Source organism: Leptodactylus fuscus, chromosome 11 (genome assembly GCF_031893055.1).
Source record: "Leptodactylus fuscus isolate aLepFus1 chromosome 11, aLepFus1.hap2, whole genome shotgun sequence".
Taxonomy (NCBI): Eukaryota; Metazoa; Chordata; class Amphibia; order Anura; family Leptodactylidae; genus Leptodactylus; species Leptodactylus fuscus.
The window spans coordinates 2,001,077-2,018,690 of record NC_134275.1 but is presented as its reverse complement, the minus strand read 5'-3'; the positions used below and the strand labels follow the sequence as shown (position 1 = coordinate 2,018,690).

The following is a 17,614-nucleotide window of genomic DNA, read 5'->3' as shown; positions in this document are numbered from 1 at the left end:
TAGCATATACTACAGGGCGAGCCATAAGTATGAGAACACCCAGATAAAATGGATACAGTTGCTGATATAACCTGACCATTTGTGGCATATTAGTACATGGGAGGAGGGAAACATTTGAGGCCAGGTGACGCCCATTGCGGTTATCTGCAAAGCAACCATTTTGGATGGCCGCCATGGACGTCACCCAGTCTCAAATGTTTCCCCCCTCCCATGTACTACTACGCCACAAATGGTAAGGTGATATCAGCAACCACTTCCATTTTATCTGGGTGTGTCCATACTTATGGCCCACCCTGTAGTCTTAGCATACACAAGAAAACCAAGCTACATCCTCTATGGATTCTACGGCTTTACATATTAAGACATCATTTTTAAAGTTCTGGTTCTAAGAAAGTCGTAAAAGCAGCGCACAGAAGATTTCACAATTTCACTCTATATTTAAGAAAATCTAGACCAATTGGATCATCTTAAAGGGATTCTACCATTAAACTACTTTTTTTTCTAATTACCACGTCGGAATAGCCTTAAGAAAGGCTATTCGTCTCCTACCTTTAGACGTGGACTCCACCGCGCTGTTCCGTAGAAATACCGGTTTTAACCGGTATGCAAATGAGCTCTCTGCAGCAATGAGGGCGGGCCCCAACCCTGAAAGGCCGATGAACGCATCCCCATTGCTGCCCGAGAGCTCTTTCCTGCGCCGCCCTCTTCTTCTGCAGCAACTCCAACTCTTCTGGCTTCTCTTGCTCTTGTAGTTCTATAATGGAGCATAGAGAGGCCACCCAAAAATGGCCACCGGCCACCATTTTGGGGTGGCCGCTCTTGCAGTTCAATACAGGAGCCGGCCAGCGGCCATTTTGGGGTAGCCGCTCTTGCAGTTCAATACAGGAGCTGGACGGCGGCCATTTTGGGGTGGCCTCTCTATGCTCCTGTATAGAACTACAAGAGCAAGAGAAGCCAGAAGAGGCGGAGTTGCTGCAGAACAAGGAGGCGGCGCAGGAAAGAGCTCTGGGCAGCAATGGGGAGAGCTCATTTGCATACCGGTTTAACCGGTATTTCTACAGAACGGCGCGGTGGAGACCACGTCTAAAGGTAGCAGACGAATAGCCTTTCTTAAGGCTATTTCAACGTGTTCATTAGAAAAAAAGGTAGTTTAATGGTAGAATCCCTTTAAGGCTAAGGCCCCACATTGTGGACACGGAGAGTTTTTTGTTGCTTTTTTTTTTTTTTTTTTTTTTTTAGCCAAAGTCAGGAGTGGCTTGAAAAGGAATGAAAATATAAATGAAGCACTGAGACATTTTCCTTCTGTTAATTCCAGTCTTAATGCATTTCCCTTTGGGCGTTAGATGAGGCAGAATGACTGAGAGGCTCCGGCCACAAAATAATTCTAGTGAGTGTCGGGAGATTCCATGTGCATGGATTCATTTCTGGTATAAATCATGCCACGTTATGATAAGTATGGATTAACGCGTCTCTACCTTGTTTCCCATCTCGATCAACCCAATGGTTTTAAAAGTGGAGACTAGGGCACTGGCAATGAGATGTACTGTAGTGTGTCTAAAATATACCAAGCTAAAGCGCAGGTTTACACATATTTAGGATAGTAAATTTAGTAGAAAATTAAGTAGACCTTAAGTGCTTCCATAGGAATAAAGAGGGAAAGTAACAGAGCAGTGATGCTAATGAAATGTCCTTAATTAGTTGATTATCATCAATTGTGACCAGAAAACTACCAAAATGTTTTCCTTTATAGATAAAGGCAGACATTTTAGTAGTTTTCTGGTCTGGAGCATTCAGATATGTGCTATCATAATGTCAAATAAAAAATACATAAGTAATGATCTTAGAGAAACAATTGTTGGAGAACCCCAAGTACAACGTATTAATGCAAATACAATGTCGGAGAGGCGATTGGGCACTTTGCAGTTACTGAGCCGACCATGGACTCCTTTCTATGCCAAAGTATTCTAGAGTCAAACATGAGGCAATTTATTCAACAGCTGAAGTTTGATTGAACCTGGGTCATGCGACAAGACCGACCTCATCAACAAATTTACAGCAGAATATCTGAAAAGGAAAAAAGTCAAAGCATTGCAACGGCCCAGCCAAGGATGAGATGACATGGCAGGACCTTAACAAATGGAAAAGTTGAAATCTGTTATGTGTGTGATATTTCTCATCTGAGGTCGCATTTGCCTAATTTTAAGGCTTTTTTTCCATTCCTGGTATGGAATTTAGAAGGTTATATTTTGTTTTTCTCGTGAGTGTAACTACAATCTAATTGCCTATTGTCCTCCACATTCTATTATTAGCCATTATTTTCAGTCCTCTTTATAGTTATCTTTGTCAGCGAATCATTTTATTGCAGTTTTAAGAAACATCCAGATTATTAGTTGTTCTATAAAAGAACTGGAAAGTCGTTTTTGGACTGAGATTTTTGTGCTAATGTTGCTTAAAATCATTTTGACTTAAAATTGTATCACTCACATTCTAAATGTTCCAATGCCGGCCAAATCACCATATACTCAAAGTGTTTTAATGGCATTGCTCTCATATATTTTGTACAGAACTTTTCCTTTATTCCCAAAGCAGTGCTGGGTTTGGAAATGGTACGTGTCCGAGCAATAAACCAAAAAAGTGGGGGAGATTTAATAAGCAAAATGTGCCTTGATTGTGGTGTAATTTGCACCGTAAAAATGTCCTACTGTGCTTTATACCACATTTATTAACTGTTTCAGATAACATTTAGACATTTTTACCATTTGCAATAAAATGTGCAAGGATTACATGACAGTAGGACTAGTCTAGGTTGCGAAACCTTGGACCAAATAAGTGCTAAAATTTTGGTAAATTTTCTGGCGTAAACTAAGCCAACTAATAGGAGATGTAAAATGAAGCTACACTGTGTCATAATGCAACAAGTTTATCGTCCAAATACTGTATTAAGATCAGCATGACTAGTGAAATTTTATATTATCCAACATTGGGATCCACCAATCTAGTGTGTTCCAATCTGTGTGATTGACTTGTAACGTTGTATATAAGCATAGTGTTATGTATTAATATTTGATTGATAGAGTCATAGAGGGGAAACAGTCTTTCATTGTTAGGACTGAACTTTTACTTTTTCTTAAGAACAGAAAGAACAGAGAAAGAAATGAATAAATGCACAAAGAAAAAAGCAAAACAACAGCGCCAAGCACTAATAGTGTGATACCGTAGCAGATAAGGACACAATACCAAATGGCGGTGGAATGTTCACCTTTAAAGGTTGTGATATTATCTCACCACCGCTATGTAGACATGTAAGTGAGGAGCCTCCAATGTAGGCTGGACCTCCGTAGCAGTAACCAAGCCTATGGTACACCAAGAACAGCTGGGGTCGGTATCTGGAACATCCAAAAGAGCAACAAAAAGAAGGCAGGAGGCACGCTGGTCCAAAGAAGCACTCTTTATTGCACAACGCGTTTTGAGTTCCCTTTCTCAAGTTTGTACAACATGAGAAAGGACATTCTGCCCAAAACGCGCTGTGTGATAAGTAGAGTTCTTCTTTGGACCAGCGTGCCTCCTGCCTTCTTTTTGCTGCTCTTGTGGATAAATGAATAAATGAAAGGTTATACGGAATTGTATCCCAACAAGCTATATATCAATCTACTAAGCTGCCTCTGCTCTATAAGATGGCATCAGCGGAATGAATAGTATTTTCCACGTCTCGTGTTCCCTTTAATCCTCACTGTGGCTTTTACATTGTGTTATTATTCTAATATGTAAAAGCAAGGTCTTGATTTTGCGTCTTTTGTATTTTGCCTCCTGTATATTGCAGATATTTTGGCTTGTAATTGTATATTAAAAATGGAATACAAGTCACTTGGTCTTACCTAATCTTCGTTGGCTTATTGAGAATCAGGAAAGGAAAAACTTGAGAAATGAAAGAAATCCAAATGCTTTATTATCTGAGTTACCTCCATTCTTGTCAAAAACTTGTATTTCTAATTATTTCTTTCTTTTTCTGTTTGATGTTGTAGAGATTCCCGGAAGCCCACGCAACCAGTTTACCTTCAGGCCTCTACCTCCGCCGCCTCCACCACCACACGCATGCACCTGCAGCCGGCAGACTTCACAGACACTGGATACTCTCCAGAGGAGTTCCATGACATCTCGCAGTCAGCCAAGTCCAGCTGTTTCCAACCCACCCACGAGCACTCAAGACTCCGTACACCTGCACAACAGCTGGGTTTTAAACAGCAACATACCCCTGGAGACCAGGTAAGATCCAAGGGCGGACAAAACTTCTCTTCCAACTCTGGCAAGATCTGTATCTGCAGTATCAAAAAATTCATTAGTGTATTCTGTTTTACTTCACACAATGTTAAATCTGTGTTTGATGTTTAGTACAGGAAGACACTTTGCTTTGAATCTAAGCACACAGCAATGTAATCATTATATCTACTGAGTTCCTACTGTTTTCAAGCTTTTACAGATAATTTAGTGTTAAAGCATCTATTATAAAGATCACACAAGTAGTAGTTTGTTAGATAATTACTTGATCTGCATTGGTTTGCCGGTGTGAAGTCTTTGGGAGGAAATCAGAATAGAACATGTTCTGCTCACGAGGTATGAAATGTCGGCAGATGTTACTTTTAATGGTTGTAATTAATGAGGTGTGTTTTGTTTCCTCTTCGCGAGAAGTTCACCTCTTTAGAGTTGTTGTACTGTCTGAGGATGGAACCGTGGGGGGAACGTATCATGTATTTGACACCAGTTTTCGGCAATAAAATGTACGATAAAAGTCACCTTTTTTGGCTCAAAATTGAATTGGCTGCAAAATTCTGAGTTTTTACTCTTTTTATGCCCTTTCGCAACAACTTATCAAACAGCACGTAGACCCATTATAGTCAATGATGCCACTTGTATGTCTGATGTTTTCAAGGACAGAGAGACACGGCATGGACTATGTTTTTCTCAACTTGTCTCAGCCATTCAAGAACATGGGTCTTAGGCCTGGTTCACATCTGTGTTCAGTATTCCATTCAGGGAGTCTGCATGGGGACCCCCCCCAAAAATGGAATACGGAAAGCATTGACAAGCGGTGAGCAATGAAAGCATACGGACCCTATAGACTATAATGGAGTCCGTATGTTTTCCACCCAGTCTCCGCACAAGTCATTCAGAGAGAAAAGTAGTTCATGAAGTGATTTCCTCTCTGCATGACTCGTGCAGAGACCGGGTGGTCCATGTGCTTTCAGAGCTCACCGATTGTCAATGATGTGGACTCCCCGAATGGAATACTGAACACAGATGTGAACCAGGCCTTAGATAAAAAAGAGGCAGCACATGGACTTTATTTGTGTACTGTCTGTATGTTATCCATTTTTCACAGACACATTGCTGGGTGATGCTGTCCGATGTGTCCCCCAAAGAATAAAAACTGCCCCTGGGGCCAGTCCCCACCAGCCCTTTACCTTTGCTGTTGCAGGCCATCTACTATGTGGCAAGATTGTAGGAATCGCAGTGGGAATAACAATCAAAAAAGCCAAACCGGACCTATTTTTGCTGTTTTACCGTTCATATAATTTTTAATAAACAGTGATCAAAACATCAGACATTCCCCAAAATGATATGTCAGGAACTGCGAAAAAAAGATGCTGTATGCCTCCCATTACATGGAAATATAAAAACGTTTCAGTTGTCACTTGCAAAGTTTAATTTTTTTTAAAAAAGTGTTAAAACATAAATTAAACTTTATAAATTTGTTATCTCCAGAATTGTACCGGCCCATAGAATATAGGTCAATTACCATTGTGACTGCACAAGGATCACCATAAAAACAAAGCCCCAAGAAAGTTGCACAAACTCAGTTTTTCTCCAATTACACTCCATTCTGAATTTGTTTCCAGACTCCCAGTATGTTATACAGAATATTAAATGGTACCATTGTGAAAAACAATTTGTTCCAAAAACATTAAGCCCTCCTAGGGTTCTGTGAACTGTAAAATAACAAAGCTATGGGGTTTGGTAGACAAGAAGCCAAAAGATGAATAATAATAATAATAATAATAATAATAATAATAATAATAATAATTCTTGTTCTTGGAAAATAGTAGAATAGTAGCTCGCTGTGATCATAGTGCTGAGCGTACAGGTCTAGGGCATAGTGATATCGAAGCTGGGAAAAGAAGCAGATGTGCACTATTATCAGTTCTTGTTGTGTCTGCATGTCGTAAAACTAGGCCCGGAAGCGGATCTCCCTGTAAGGGCACGTACCCTGTGACTGCAGTATATCAGACTTCCTATAAGTATCCACTGGATACTGCAATAAACTGAAACATTTGCTTGAGATACACTGGTGTCTGAGTCTGTTTCCCGAGCGCTCGTGATTACGTCGTCAATTTGGCCTACGACAACATATTCAGGGGGGATTGCCCCCTAACATCTGCGACTGGAAGGGTTTAAAAAAGGGGGTGTGATTTAAGTGACAAGATGTGTCCCTGTCCAACAAATGGAATCAAACCATGCCTTAGCACATCACACATGGGCAGCTAGAGACAATACCGAGATACAGGCCTCAGCAGTGACTTCTTCGCAAATGTGACTGCTGTGATGTGCTGTTTGTGAAGAGGTCACTGCTGAGGTCCTTGACTTTCTGCAGTTGTCCCCTTGCACAAGCAGGTCATCACTGCTGATGTTAGCCTGGGGACCTGTATATAATAATAGAAAAAGAAAACACCAATGTATTTTTTCTGCCGCCTGTAGCTCTTTGTAGCCTTCGGTTTCACTTACCATTTTAATGCCAGCCTGAGTTTACGGTCCCTTTGGAGATTATGTAAGTAACCTGCGCCTTACCTTATGCAGCATGTGGTTGTAGAATTATTAATTAGATCATAACTAAGAGCTGATTTATCTTTGTGTCTTGATCCTCTCTAAGCAGCAGAACATACATAATATTAGATTGAACTTTCCTCTTTCCAGCAAAGTAAAATAATTGGCATCGAGCAATCCGCTCTAATTTATTTCCCTAAACTCCAAAATATGTTTGGGAAGGCCAAAGCCAGGAGCTGATTTGCATACGGAGATTTTGTTCCCTGCCTTCTTCTTACTAGATCAGTAACATTAGAAATTCATTTTCATTCAGTCTCTGTGGACTGTGGAGGTCAAACCGTCCATCTCATCCTCCAAATGAATAAATAAATAAGCGCAATCTCAGACATTTTCTTTCATACGGCTTCCTCTTTACATGGACGACTAATAATTCTAATTTATTCACTTATTCCTCAAGAACATTCGATTGCAACTTTTTACCTCCACCTATTAATAAATATTCAGTAGATAGAGAATGGTTACTTGTGTATAAAATTAGAAATAGTCTTGACCTCCGTACTGGGATGCAGACAATAGACAGACATATTGCTGGATCGGACGGTGAAGCTTCCCCTCCCCCCTGCCTCTATCACGCCTAATGTAAGGAGTATTTTGTATGTTATGTTTTAGGCAGCCTGTTCATGTCCATCCTTCAATGGAAACGTGTTCAGATCCCAATGTAACCTTAACGTGAATGTTTCATCTATAAAAACAGAGAGTGATATAAATGACACGACTTACATACTGTATGTCACATACTCTTGTACATAGTCCTATAATAGTCCCTCTCTCAATCCATTTTCCCATGGATCCATTAATCCCAGCTCTTTGGAAAAGCCCAACACCCTTTTCCCTTACACAACGGGTGTAAAAAGTAAATGACATCTGTAAGACGGAGCATATTGGACCTACCTCAAGACATGGACTCCATGGTTAGCTGTCAAACACACACTCACAGGATGACAAACTTTTTTCCTCTACCTCTACCTATATATTCTATTTATCTGCCTTCTTCCTTCATCTTTAACGAGCTACATTTCTTTGTTCCATAGAACAATCCATAGACACAAATTTCCCCACTCTCCACCTCCCACCTCTCTCTGGATTTTCTCCTCACATGGTTTTTCACCTTCCCCCCAGTGGCCCCCAACACTTCGACCTTACCCTTCTTCCACTTCCTCCCCCCTTACTTCCTCCCTCCCATACACCCCCTCCCTATCTCTCTATCTATCCTGCCGTTCCCTACCTACTCAGCCCAACCCCTGACCCCATTATACAGTATACTTACCTTGCTGTAAGATGGCGTGCGCTCTTCTCCATCGCTGCTCTGTTCTCTGCAATGATGATCCACCTCTACTGCATATGTGGAAGCTGCAAAGTAGAGATGGATTATCAGCAGCAGTGGGCAGAGCAGTGCTTGGAGAAGAGAGCGCGCCTGCAGAATCGGTAAAGAAGGAAGAGCCATCTCCCAGGAAGAGGCATTGAGGATTAGTAACAATCCATTTCCAAAAATGGGGAAACAGATTGTCACTGGATAGTCAGAAACTGTCCCTAGGGGGTCACATGACTACCCTGGGGAAATGGGTAACTATACATTTTTGATTAATAAGGTTATTTAGAAAGTAGGAGGGTTTTTAGAATAGTTTTGGAGTCTCCAGTTATCCCGGACAACCCTTTTAAGCTTACCCGGGTAAGACCTTAGCAAATTAGCAAATTGCCTAGAAGAGAGGAACTTTACAGAGGTTTTTCAGGTAGAACCACTTTAATTAAAGTTTTTAATTAACATTTTTTTGTTAAGTTTTTTAATTAATTAAAATTTAATTTTACATGTTGGTCCAGAATCACATGCTCTATTAAATGAGACTAAGTTGTAGGGAAAATGAGTGACCGTTTAAGGAATAGATGGGAAACTGAATGCTCTCTCCAATGGGGATGGGGAAAAATTTTATTAGTTTTTTTTTTTTTTTTCACATCCTTGATATTAATAATCAGTTACAGCAACGAGAGACACGAACGAGTAGATTGCAAAGGTTAGGTGTTGTATTACCGATTGTAAAGGGGTTGGGAATGGGTTAAAAGCCATGAATTAGTAAACCTTACTGCATTACATAGAACAGTTGGAAGGATCAGGACATATTTTAAATTTGAATTTCCAATTTTTAACAATATCGCAAAATATTGTGCAAAAAGAGCAACACTCTCTGCAATGATTTTTTTCATCCTTTCATGTTCAGCAGCCAAAATATTCTGTTCTTTCTGCTTGTTTTAAGAATTAATCTGTTCTTTGCAGCACTTCCCCAACCCACCTAATACGCCTAAGCAGATTGTATTCAGTTATTTTGAGAATTTACCATGTCAAAGGAGATTTAGACAGTGCAGAAGTAGATTTTCTGGACCTTAACCAAAGAAAAAAGCAGAATGTGAATATTCTCTCCTTAATTCAAATACACTGCCTATAATCCGATGGCGCCAGAAGGACAGAGCGATCCATCTGCAGTCATGGACCTCGAAGAAATGCTTTTACTATTTACCGAGGGACGATTCTAAAATACACTAGAAAATCAGGAAAATAAACGAAATCCCTTTCTCATATATTCTACAGCATTTCCATTTTTCTATCTTTATTTTACCGCCATCGTTCTGTTTTTTTAATATTTAATACACTTATCATACTCCTGGAGAAATGTGAGGTCAACATAAAACTTGGAAATGACAGAAGTGAATTTATAAATAGTCCTTTTGACCCTTCTGTGCTGGCCTGGAAATCTAAATGTCTAAACTCAAGCTGTAGGAGCGAGCATTAGCATTTACAAAGGCTTGGAAGTGGGGAAGAGCAATATAAGATTCCAATCAAATGACTGTGTTGAGAGATGAGAGTTCTTCCAGGGTCAGATATTAAATTATGGAATTGGATGGAGAAAATCATACAAATGGTCAACAAAATAACTCGTAGACTGAACTCGAAGTTTGCTTTGCTTTTATCCACCATTCATAGGACAGGGGATAAATAGGTGATCTATGAGGTGATCAGTGATCAGAGCTTGAAAAAGGGTTATTTGCCCCCTGTTGTGAAATCACCAAGATTGCACCCAGGCTGAATGTACAAGTCGGTGTGCCAATGTCCCCATTCACTTGGGAACTTTAGATATGGCTGAGTGCTGTACTTAGGTTATGTGCAGTGCTCGGATTGGGAATGAATGGGAATGTGGATGCTCAACCCCAGCACATGGATGCCTATACTCATAATGGAGAAGGATTACAGCCACGTTCTCAGGACTGGTGGGCGTCTCAGTGGTCAGACTCCTATATTCATCAGCTATAGGGTGTACTCCTCAATAATAAGCTGGACTGGGCTGATCACCTGGATGTGCTGCACAGAAAGGATTCCACAGGCTCTACCTGCTCAGGAGAATGAGGGCCTTTGGAGTCCAGGGGCCACTTCTTAGGGCTTTTTCAACTCGGTGGTAGCATCAGCCATCTTCTTTGGAGTGGCCTGCTGGCCAAGGACAGATATAGACTTGACAGGCTGGTTAGAAGGGCCGGCTCTGTCCTGGGGAGCCCCCTGGACCCAGTACAGGTGGTGGGTGACAGAAGGACACTGTTTGTGGTGAGCTTCATGCTGAAGAACAACTCCCACCCCATGAATGACACCATGATAGCACTGGGCAGTACTGTCAGTGACCGACTGCTTCACCCCAAGTGTGAGAAGGAGCTATCAGAGATCCTTCCTCCCAACCATGGTCAGGCTGTATAATCTACATCAGTCTGAGCAGAGACACTCCGCACAGAGAACTAAATGATCCTGAGTCTCTCTTTTCGTCTTAGTTGCTATGATTCCTAGAATCTTTTCTATCTGAAATAAGCTTGTGTGTCTTCTTTCTTGTAATATATTATTGTATTATCTATGCTGCTGTATCACACTGAATTTCACCATGGTGGGACTATTAAAGGATTATCTTATTTTATTCATCCTCTATCTTTTGGATAGAAGATAAATACACTGTATGTTCTGTATATTTATCATATGTGTAAGAAAAGCAGTTGTGAAAGGTGAGATAACAGGTCTTCTTGGTTTCCTACAAACACTTTTCCATCTTTTGTTAGTGATGTGGCACCTCAACCCTATTCTCATTATTAGGGCTTGAAGATACTACATATCACAGAGTGGTTTAGCAAATATTCATATTCAGCATAAAATAATTCTGGAATATCTTTTCCAAGAACTTTGCACTCTGCCACTTATCCTTGAACTATGTATAAACGTGAGAGCTAATTGACATTGTCAGTTAATTACCGTAGTGCAGGTCTTGACAGAACGCAAAGTCCTCGTGACCTACAATATAAAGAGAGAGAACAATGGCAAGTGAGAACAACACATTAGAATAGGTTTCTAGTTAATTAAAGGAAGTCTACCTCCTCTCCCAAGGATAACCATCTTGTTACAGAGCACATTGCAGTGATAAACAACATAACAGGGTTATAGATGTCACTTTTGTAGATATTACCGCTTAGACCATTAGACCACCCCAAGAAGGTCAAGTTGATCTTCTCCATCACCCATTCTACTGGACAACAAGTGCAGAACTCTCAGCACTGAAGGCATAAGATTACCAAGTTGTTTGTCTTTAAATCTACAAAAGTGACCTATACACTGTCTACCAATAAGTATTTGGACCCCTGCGGTAGAATAGAAAAACAACATTTCTTCCTATTCAATAGTTGGTAGGCCCCAGAAGATACTTCCTTGGTGTTGATCAACACAATAATCCCGGATGCCCGGTGAGACTCCTTGTGTATGTGAGCCATCGGTCGGGTGCGGTTTCTCTGACCTGCACTCGTCAGTCTCTATTTCCCAGTTTCGGGGATCTGCCGACTCGGGGCACATTCCGACAATCACCGTTCACCTTCCACTTCGTAATCACATAGGCCACTGTTGATTTGGGGTAATTCAGTTTGCTTAAGGATCGACCATTTCTGTGGTGCCCCACAATTACCCCTTTCTGGAAATTGGACAACTCTGCACTTCGTGGCATCTTGCATGTGACTAATGCCAATGTTGTTTCCTATGTATCGGCAGAAGGCGTGACGGACATCACGAGCGCAGATATCTACATTTGCAGGGGTGTCCAAATACTTATTGGTAGACAGTGTATAACAAATGTATTGAAAGTTAATGAAGGTAGTCCTAACCCATTGGTAGCCATAAGCAGTCGCTTTACTAATCCTCTCTCTACATAGATCAATTTTTTTTCCATCTGTTTAGCACATAAATTTAATTGATGCAAATAAACCAAATCAAGTGGATACAATGAATGCCCATCCATTTATGTTACATTGTATACTACATTTTTGTGTCGGATAAACGGATTAGTTTCTTTATTATAAAATATTGATGCCTGGAAACAGAAGCCATCCAGTTTTATGGTAGTGGTAAACGGAGATAAAATACATAATCTGAATGGAGTCTTAATTAGCTAATAATTACAAAAATTAGTGAAGAAATTGGTTTTATACTACGACTCAGACACATGAATAGATCTCATACAGATTTTTACAGAAATTCCTGCTTTACTCCCCTTAGAATTTTCTTTCTCGCTCCGTTAATAACAACAACACGTGTAATATAAACATATTGCCAAATTGAAAGAATATCTGTGTAATTAATAAGATAAACAGCGACATAACCGGGATTACCGAGAGATATTTTATCAAAAAACCACAGAGTCGTCGATGGAAGAAGAAAATGTTTATGATCTTGAAAGGTTTATTATAGATTTTCAATGCTTATTTTTATTGGTTACACTTAACCAAAGCTTGCATTAAATCTGGGCCTCAGTCCTATCCTAGCAGAATAATAAATCTTTTCTATTAGAGCTTTATCTACAGTGCTCGCTACACATACTGATGTGACTAAGTGCTTACAAAGTGCAGATCCGAGGATTGTAAAAGATGATTTATTGTATCGCATCAGGTCCCATAACCAAGGCAACGTTACTTCATAACATGTTAAACGTCTGGCTTATTTCATGACCAGTTTGTATTCTTTCACAATTATTGTACACTGGATGGAGTGACACAATGTATTTGCTTTTGATGGAATGATTGTATGTTTCTCTCTCTTTGTTCTGTCACTTTTATATAAAGGAGCTATTACTGTATACTACAGTCTATAGAAATAAGTTCATCTGCTCCTTGTGGAAACTGCTGAAGTTTTATGCTCATGCCAGATGGGTTTTATAACTGAATTACGCACCCATGGCTACATTCAGGATATATGTATAGTGTATATATGTATAGTATAGTATATATGTATAGTGTATATATATGTGTGTGTGTATATATATATATATATATATATATATATATAGTGTATATATAGTGTATATATAGTGTATAGTGAATATATATATAGTGTAACCAATTTTATCACTAAACAGAAATGAACAGGAATATTATATAATATATAATAAAGGGAGTCTATCAGCAAGAAAGTAGACATTAGTTTATTAACAGAACCTTGTTGGGCTTCTGAAATAGTTTCCAAATATGTCTATATTATATTTGTCCGCCGCTCCGTTCCGGAGAATTTTGGTATTTTATAATTATTCTAATGAGTTGGAAAGGACTTTAGGGGGTGTTTACTTCGCAGTGTCAATACAGGTGAATGTGAGTCCCACATATGCGACTAAGTTTAGGCACTTGAGAAAGGGTTCCGTGTTTGCCCGAAACGTGTTCTACTATTGTCAATAAAGTTGTTGCGGTTAACACTTCCGATTGTCATCCATCCCTCATTCCTCGGCTAAGGCCAAATCCAAACAATCTGAAGTCCATCGTTATACTCCAAGAATATTTATTCAAGCATGCAGACATGGCTTAAGTTTGCAAAGTTGCATCAGAACAAATCACAAGACTTCTGTCACAACATCCATTAGACAGACGAGACCAAAATGAAGATGTTTGGCCATAATGCATAGTGCCACCAAATATAGTACATCCAAATATAACCTATCAGCAGAAACCCCTCATACCAACTATCAGTCACAGTGGTGGAGGGTGAGGATTTGGCATTGTTTTGCAGCCACAAGACCTAGGCACCTCTCAGACATTGAGTTGATCTGGAACTCCTTCGTATACTGAAGTATTTTAGAGTCCAAGGTGAGATCATGCCCCTGGACAATGATTCCAAGAACACCAGCAAATCTATAACACAATGGCTAAAAAAGAAACAGTGTTGTAATGGCCCAGTCAAAGTCCAAAACCAATTGAACCATAAGAAAGCTGTGAACCAACCTCAAAGGGACCTCAAAATTTCTGGAGACCTTGAAAGAACCAGACACCATTGTAAGTCAGAGGGGTGTACTGTGCACTATCGGTGCAGGTCTGCTGCTAGTAGATCTGTACGGTATGTCATTTTTGGATTTTTGCTCCTATAACAAAAGAGAACATGACAGTAACAATAATGTGGGCCATAACATAGGTGGATACATAGGTGAAAAAAAAATTGAAACAATTGTATTTGCAAAAAATAGATCTGGTTTTCTTACTCATCCTATTTTCTATCACTATTTGCTGCATGGAGCAAGAACACTTTTACTTTTCTTTAGGGAAGACAAACAAGGGAGGGGGTGGTGGTGATGGATATAGCGGCAATATATGGCATCTAATAGATGATAGGTATTAAGTGTCACCTTATACGTGCTGAATGCTATAAAGGACCTATTTTATTACACCAGTAAAGCATCCTTCTTCATCTATCTTCATGCTATATAGCCTGATGTTTCTGCAAAGATATCCCTTGGACTTTCATGGCTTTGTGGCATGTCTCGGCATAATCCTATTGTACCGTTTAGTCGACTATTCAGACTTCCTGCAATATATAAATCCAGACAAGGATAATAACATTTACTGGTCCCTGGGGGTGCATGTGCTATGTTCTGATGTGCATTATACCTGACCTTCTTTCAATAAAACAATATTATGCAAAATAAATCCATTAGAAAAATATTTTAGAAGCGTTTCGGTGCGCGCCGATGTCCGTGTCAGGGTAATTTCCTTGAACATTTCTTGATACAGAGGTGTCTTTGAAGTTCTTACAAATATGTCATGAATTATTAGCAAAAAAATATCCTTGGCAGAAAATAGATCAAGACGGAATTTTGGATTTGTGATTGCAGTAAAATAACTTTTTATGGTGAAAGTATTATTCGTATTTCTTTAGGATGGAACATGTTTGAAGTCTTATGATTTACATATGAGCGAAGGTAATGGTGTTAAGAACTTGCATTAATTACATGTGTCATAATAATCCTTTCATTTCCATGTTGATGGGGTTGTTTGGGACTGGACAAAATCTAGCCAAGGGGAGGGGAAAATACCCCCCAAAAAAGCCTTCCCATACGTAGTAAATCAGCAGTGGTATGCTCCATTGAATGCCATGTATTACACCCAGTTATCCTCTAAAAGTAGTATAAGCCTATATACTACATCACATAAAAAGAGGTTGCCCAACTCCTCTATTGACCTGCAGCTGGAGTATAGTCAATAATGGCATAGGTCAAATCAAATCAAAAAAGCTTTATTGGCACATCCGAATAGGCATTTGGCATTGCCAATGCAAATAGAGTGGTGGGTATGGGGGGTTGGGTTAGGGGAGAGAGTGGTAGGTATGGGGGAGTTGGGTTGGGGTGTACATAGAGTGGATGGGTGAGGGGGCCGTAATGGGGTATAGCAGTCCATGGGGTCTCATTTACCCCTCAGTTGGTGGCAGGTGGAGATAGCAATATCCACAATGGACTCCTTTTCTCCCAGTAGGATGTAGAGTTTCCTCTTCTCGTCTGCAGATGTGAAGTCTGGGATGTGGGCAGAGAGTCTTTGGTAGTAGACGGCCCTGACAGCTGAGTATTTGGTGCAGTGTAGCAGGCAGTGGGTCTGGTCTTCTAGGGCCCCCTGGTCACAGTGCTGGCACAGTCTCTTCTCCCGTGGCTTGTACGTCTGCCTGTATCGCCCCGTCTCTATCTCTAGGTTGTGGGCGCTCAGTCTGTACCGGCTCAGGGTCTGTCTGTGCTTGGGGTGGCGTATTCTCTCCAGGTAGGTGGCCATGGTGTAGTCCCTTTGCAGTGACTGGTACACAGTGAGTTTCTTGGAGTTATTTTTTGCGTTTCTATATTCTTAGATGTACCGCTTTTTGCTGCTTTCTATGACCCCCTTTATTTAAGCCTTGTTCAGGGCATGATGGGGGGTCTTGACTTGGGAATTATTGTAGCAGCTTGAACAAAAAAACAAAGGAATAAATATGAAGGTTCAGAATTTTTTTTAACAAGAAAATAATAGAACAATACCAGCAAAAACAGAAAATCTCAAACAGAAGAAAAGTTCAGTATATTCCAAATGCCGCGGATTGTGGGATTCTCTCCTGACGGCTCATTTCTTCTCGCATTGATTTTTATTACCCGCCTGCTATAGTTTTTGAAGATACACTGAATGATCCCAGGCATAGTCTGCTAGCAATGTGTTAAAACCTCTGCAAAAGGAGATAATGACACAACACTGGGTTCTGATCTATCTGATAGTGAATAGATGTTAAAAGAGATGGAGAGAGATACACGGGGCATGAGCTGCAAAGAAGCAAACAACAATTGCAAAGTTCAGGTTTGCACCAGATGTTGGTGGACTCTGCGTGCTACAACTTGGTTTGACAATGTATCAGTTCCAAAGACAAGTTAGATAATTTGAGGTAAGAGGGGTTTTTTTGGAAAAAGAAAAAGGAATCCACTTCCAAATGAAAAACAGAAGAGATGAGAACTTATCTACTATGAGAACTTATCTACTTAGTAACATCAGTTGTGGGGGAGTTAGCTCGGTAGAAGCAGCGGTGTGGAGCCAAACAGTCAAGACAGGGACACAAAATATGCAACAAACTGGTTTATTTAGAAAAAACAGGAAAATAGATAAACCTTGACTTCAGGCACAAAATGAGCAGAACAAAATACAGCCTTAACTTCAGGCAAAAACAAAATAAAATCCTGCTCGTCTGAGCAACTAAGCAGAACTGATAACCTAGCTATACATGGGGCTTACTACCAGCCACACGGACAAAACAAGCGCAATATTGTCTCATCAGACTCAGGGTGACAGGACAGACCCATGCACCTCCTTTCACCTAATGGAACTGTATACAGTGCAGGATCTGCAGCCTTTTTCTGGCCCAGTAATGAGCCCAGGATCTACACCTCGGCTGAGGCCTACTCCAGATCCTGCTCTGATCTTTACTTCCCATTGAAAACAATGGGAGGCGGAATCCTGATGGAATTTGCCACTAATTTTTAAGCTGAAATTAGCAAAATTTGCGACAGATTCCAGTGTGTAAACAGGGCCTAAGAGTTGATATAAAAAGTTCCCGCTGCCAAGGGTTTTCTGTTTTCTCTCCCGACCAGATTTCATAATGGATGACCTACTGTCGGTGGTGGAGCAATACCTCATGAATGAAAGCTAAAAATGGAACATTCTTAGTTAAAAACAAACCATTTTTCGTCAGATGAGTAGAGACAGAGAATTGTTGGCATATAAACTACATTTTCCTCATTTCTTCTATAGAAACAGAATATCCCAAACTAAAACAAGCCTCTCCATTTCTCTAGGACCTTCCTGTAGGCACTTGGAAATGCCTGAGGCCTGGCCCGTGGGCTGGCAAGACCTTGCAGTCTCTGCTCACAGAGCCAAGCCGACGCGCTTTCTGCAGTCTAATTTCGAAAGAAGTTTT

The 17,614-nt window shown here is 40.3% G+C and overlaps 1 protein-coding gene across 1 annotated transcript in view; it reads left to right on the top strand.

Moving 5' to 3' along the window:
• Positions 1-17,614, top strand: part of TENM1 (teneurin transmembrane protein 1) — a 441,834-nt gene that overhangs the window by 197,067 nt on the left and 227,153 nt on the right. The window contains exon 6 of the mRNA XM_075259290.1: positions 4,023-4,263. Coding sequence (XP_075115391.1) covers positions 4,023-4,263 — 241 coding nt within the window. The remainder of the gene's footprint in view (positions 1-4,022; positions 4,264-17,614) is intronic.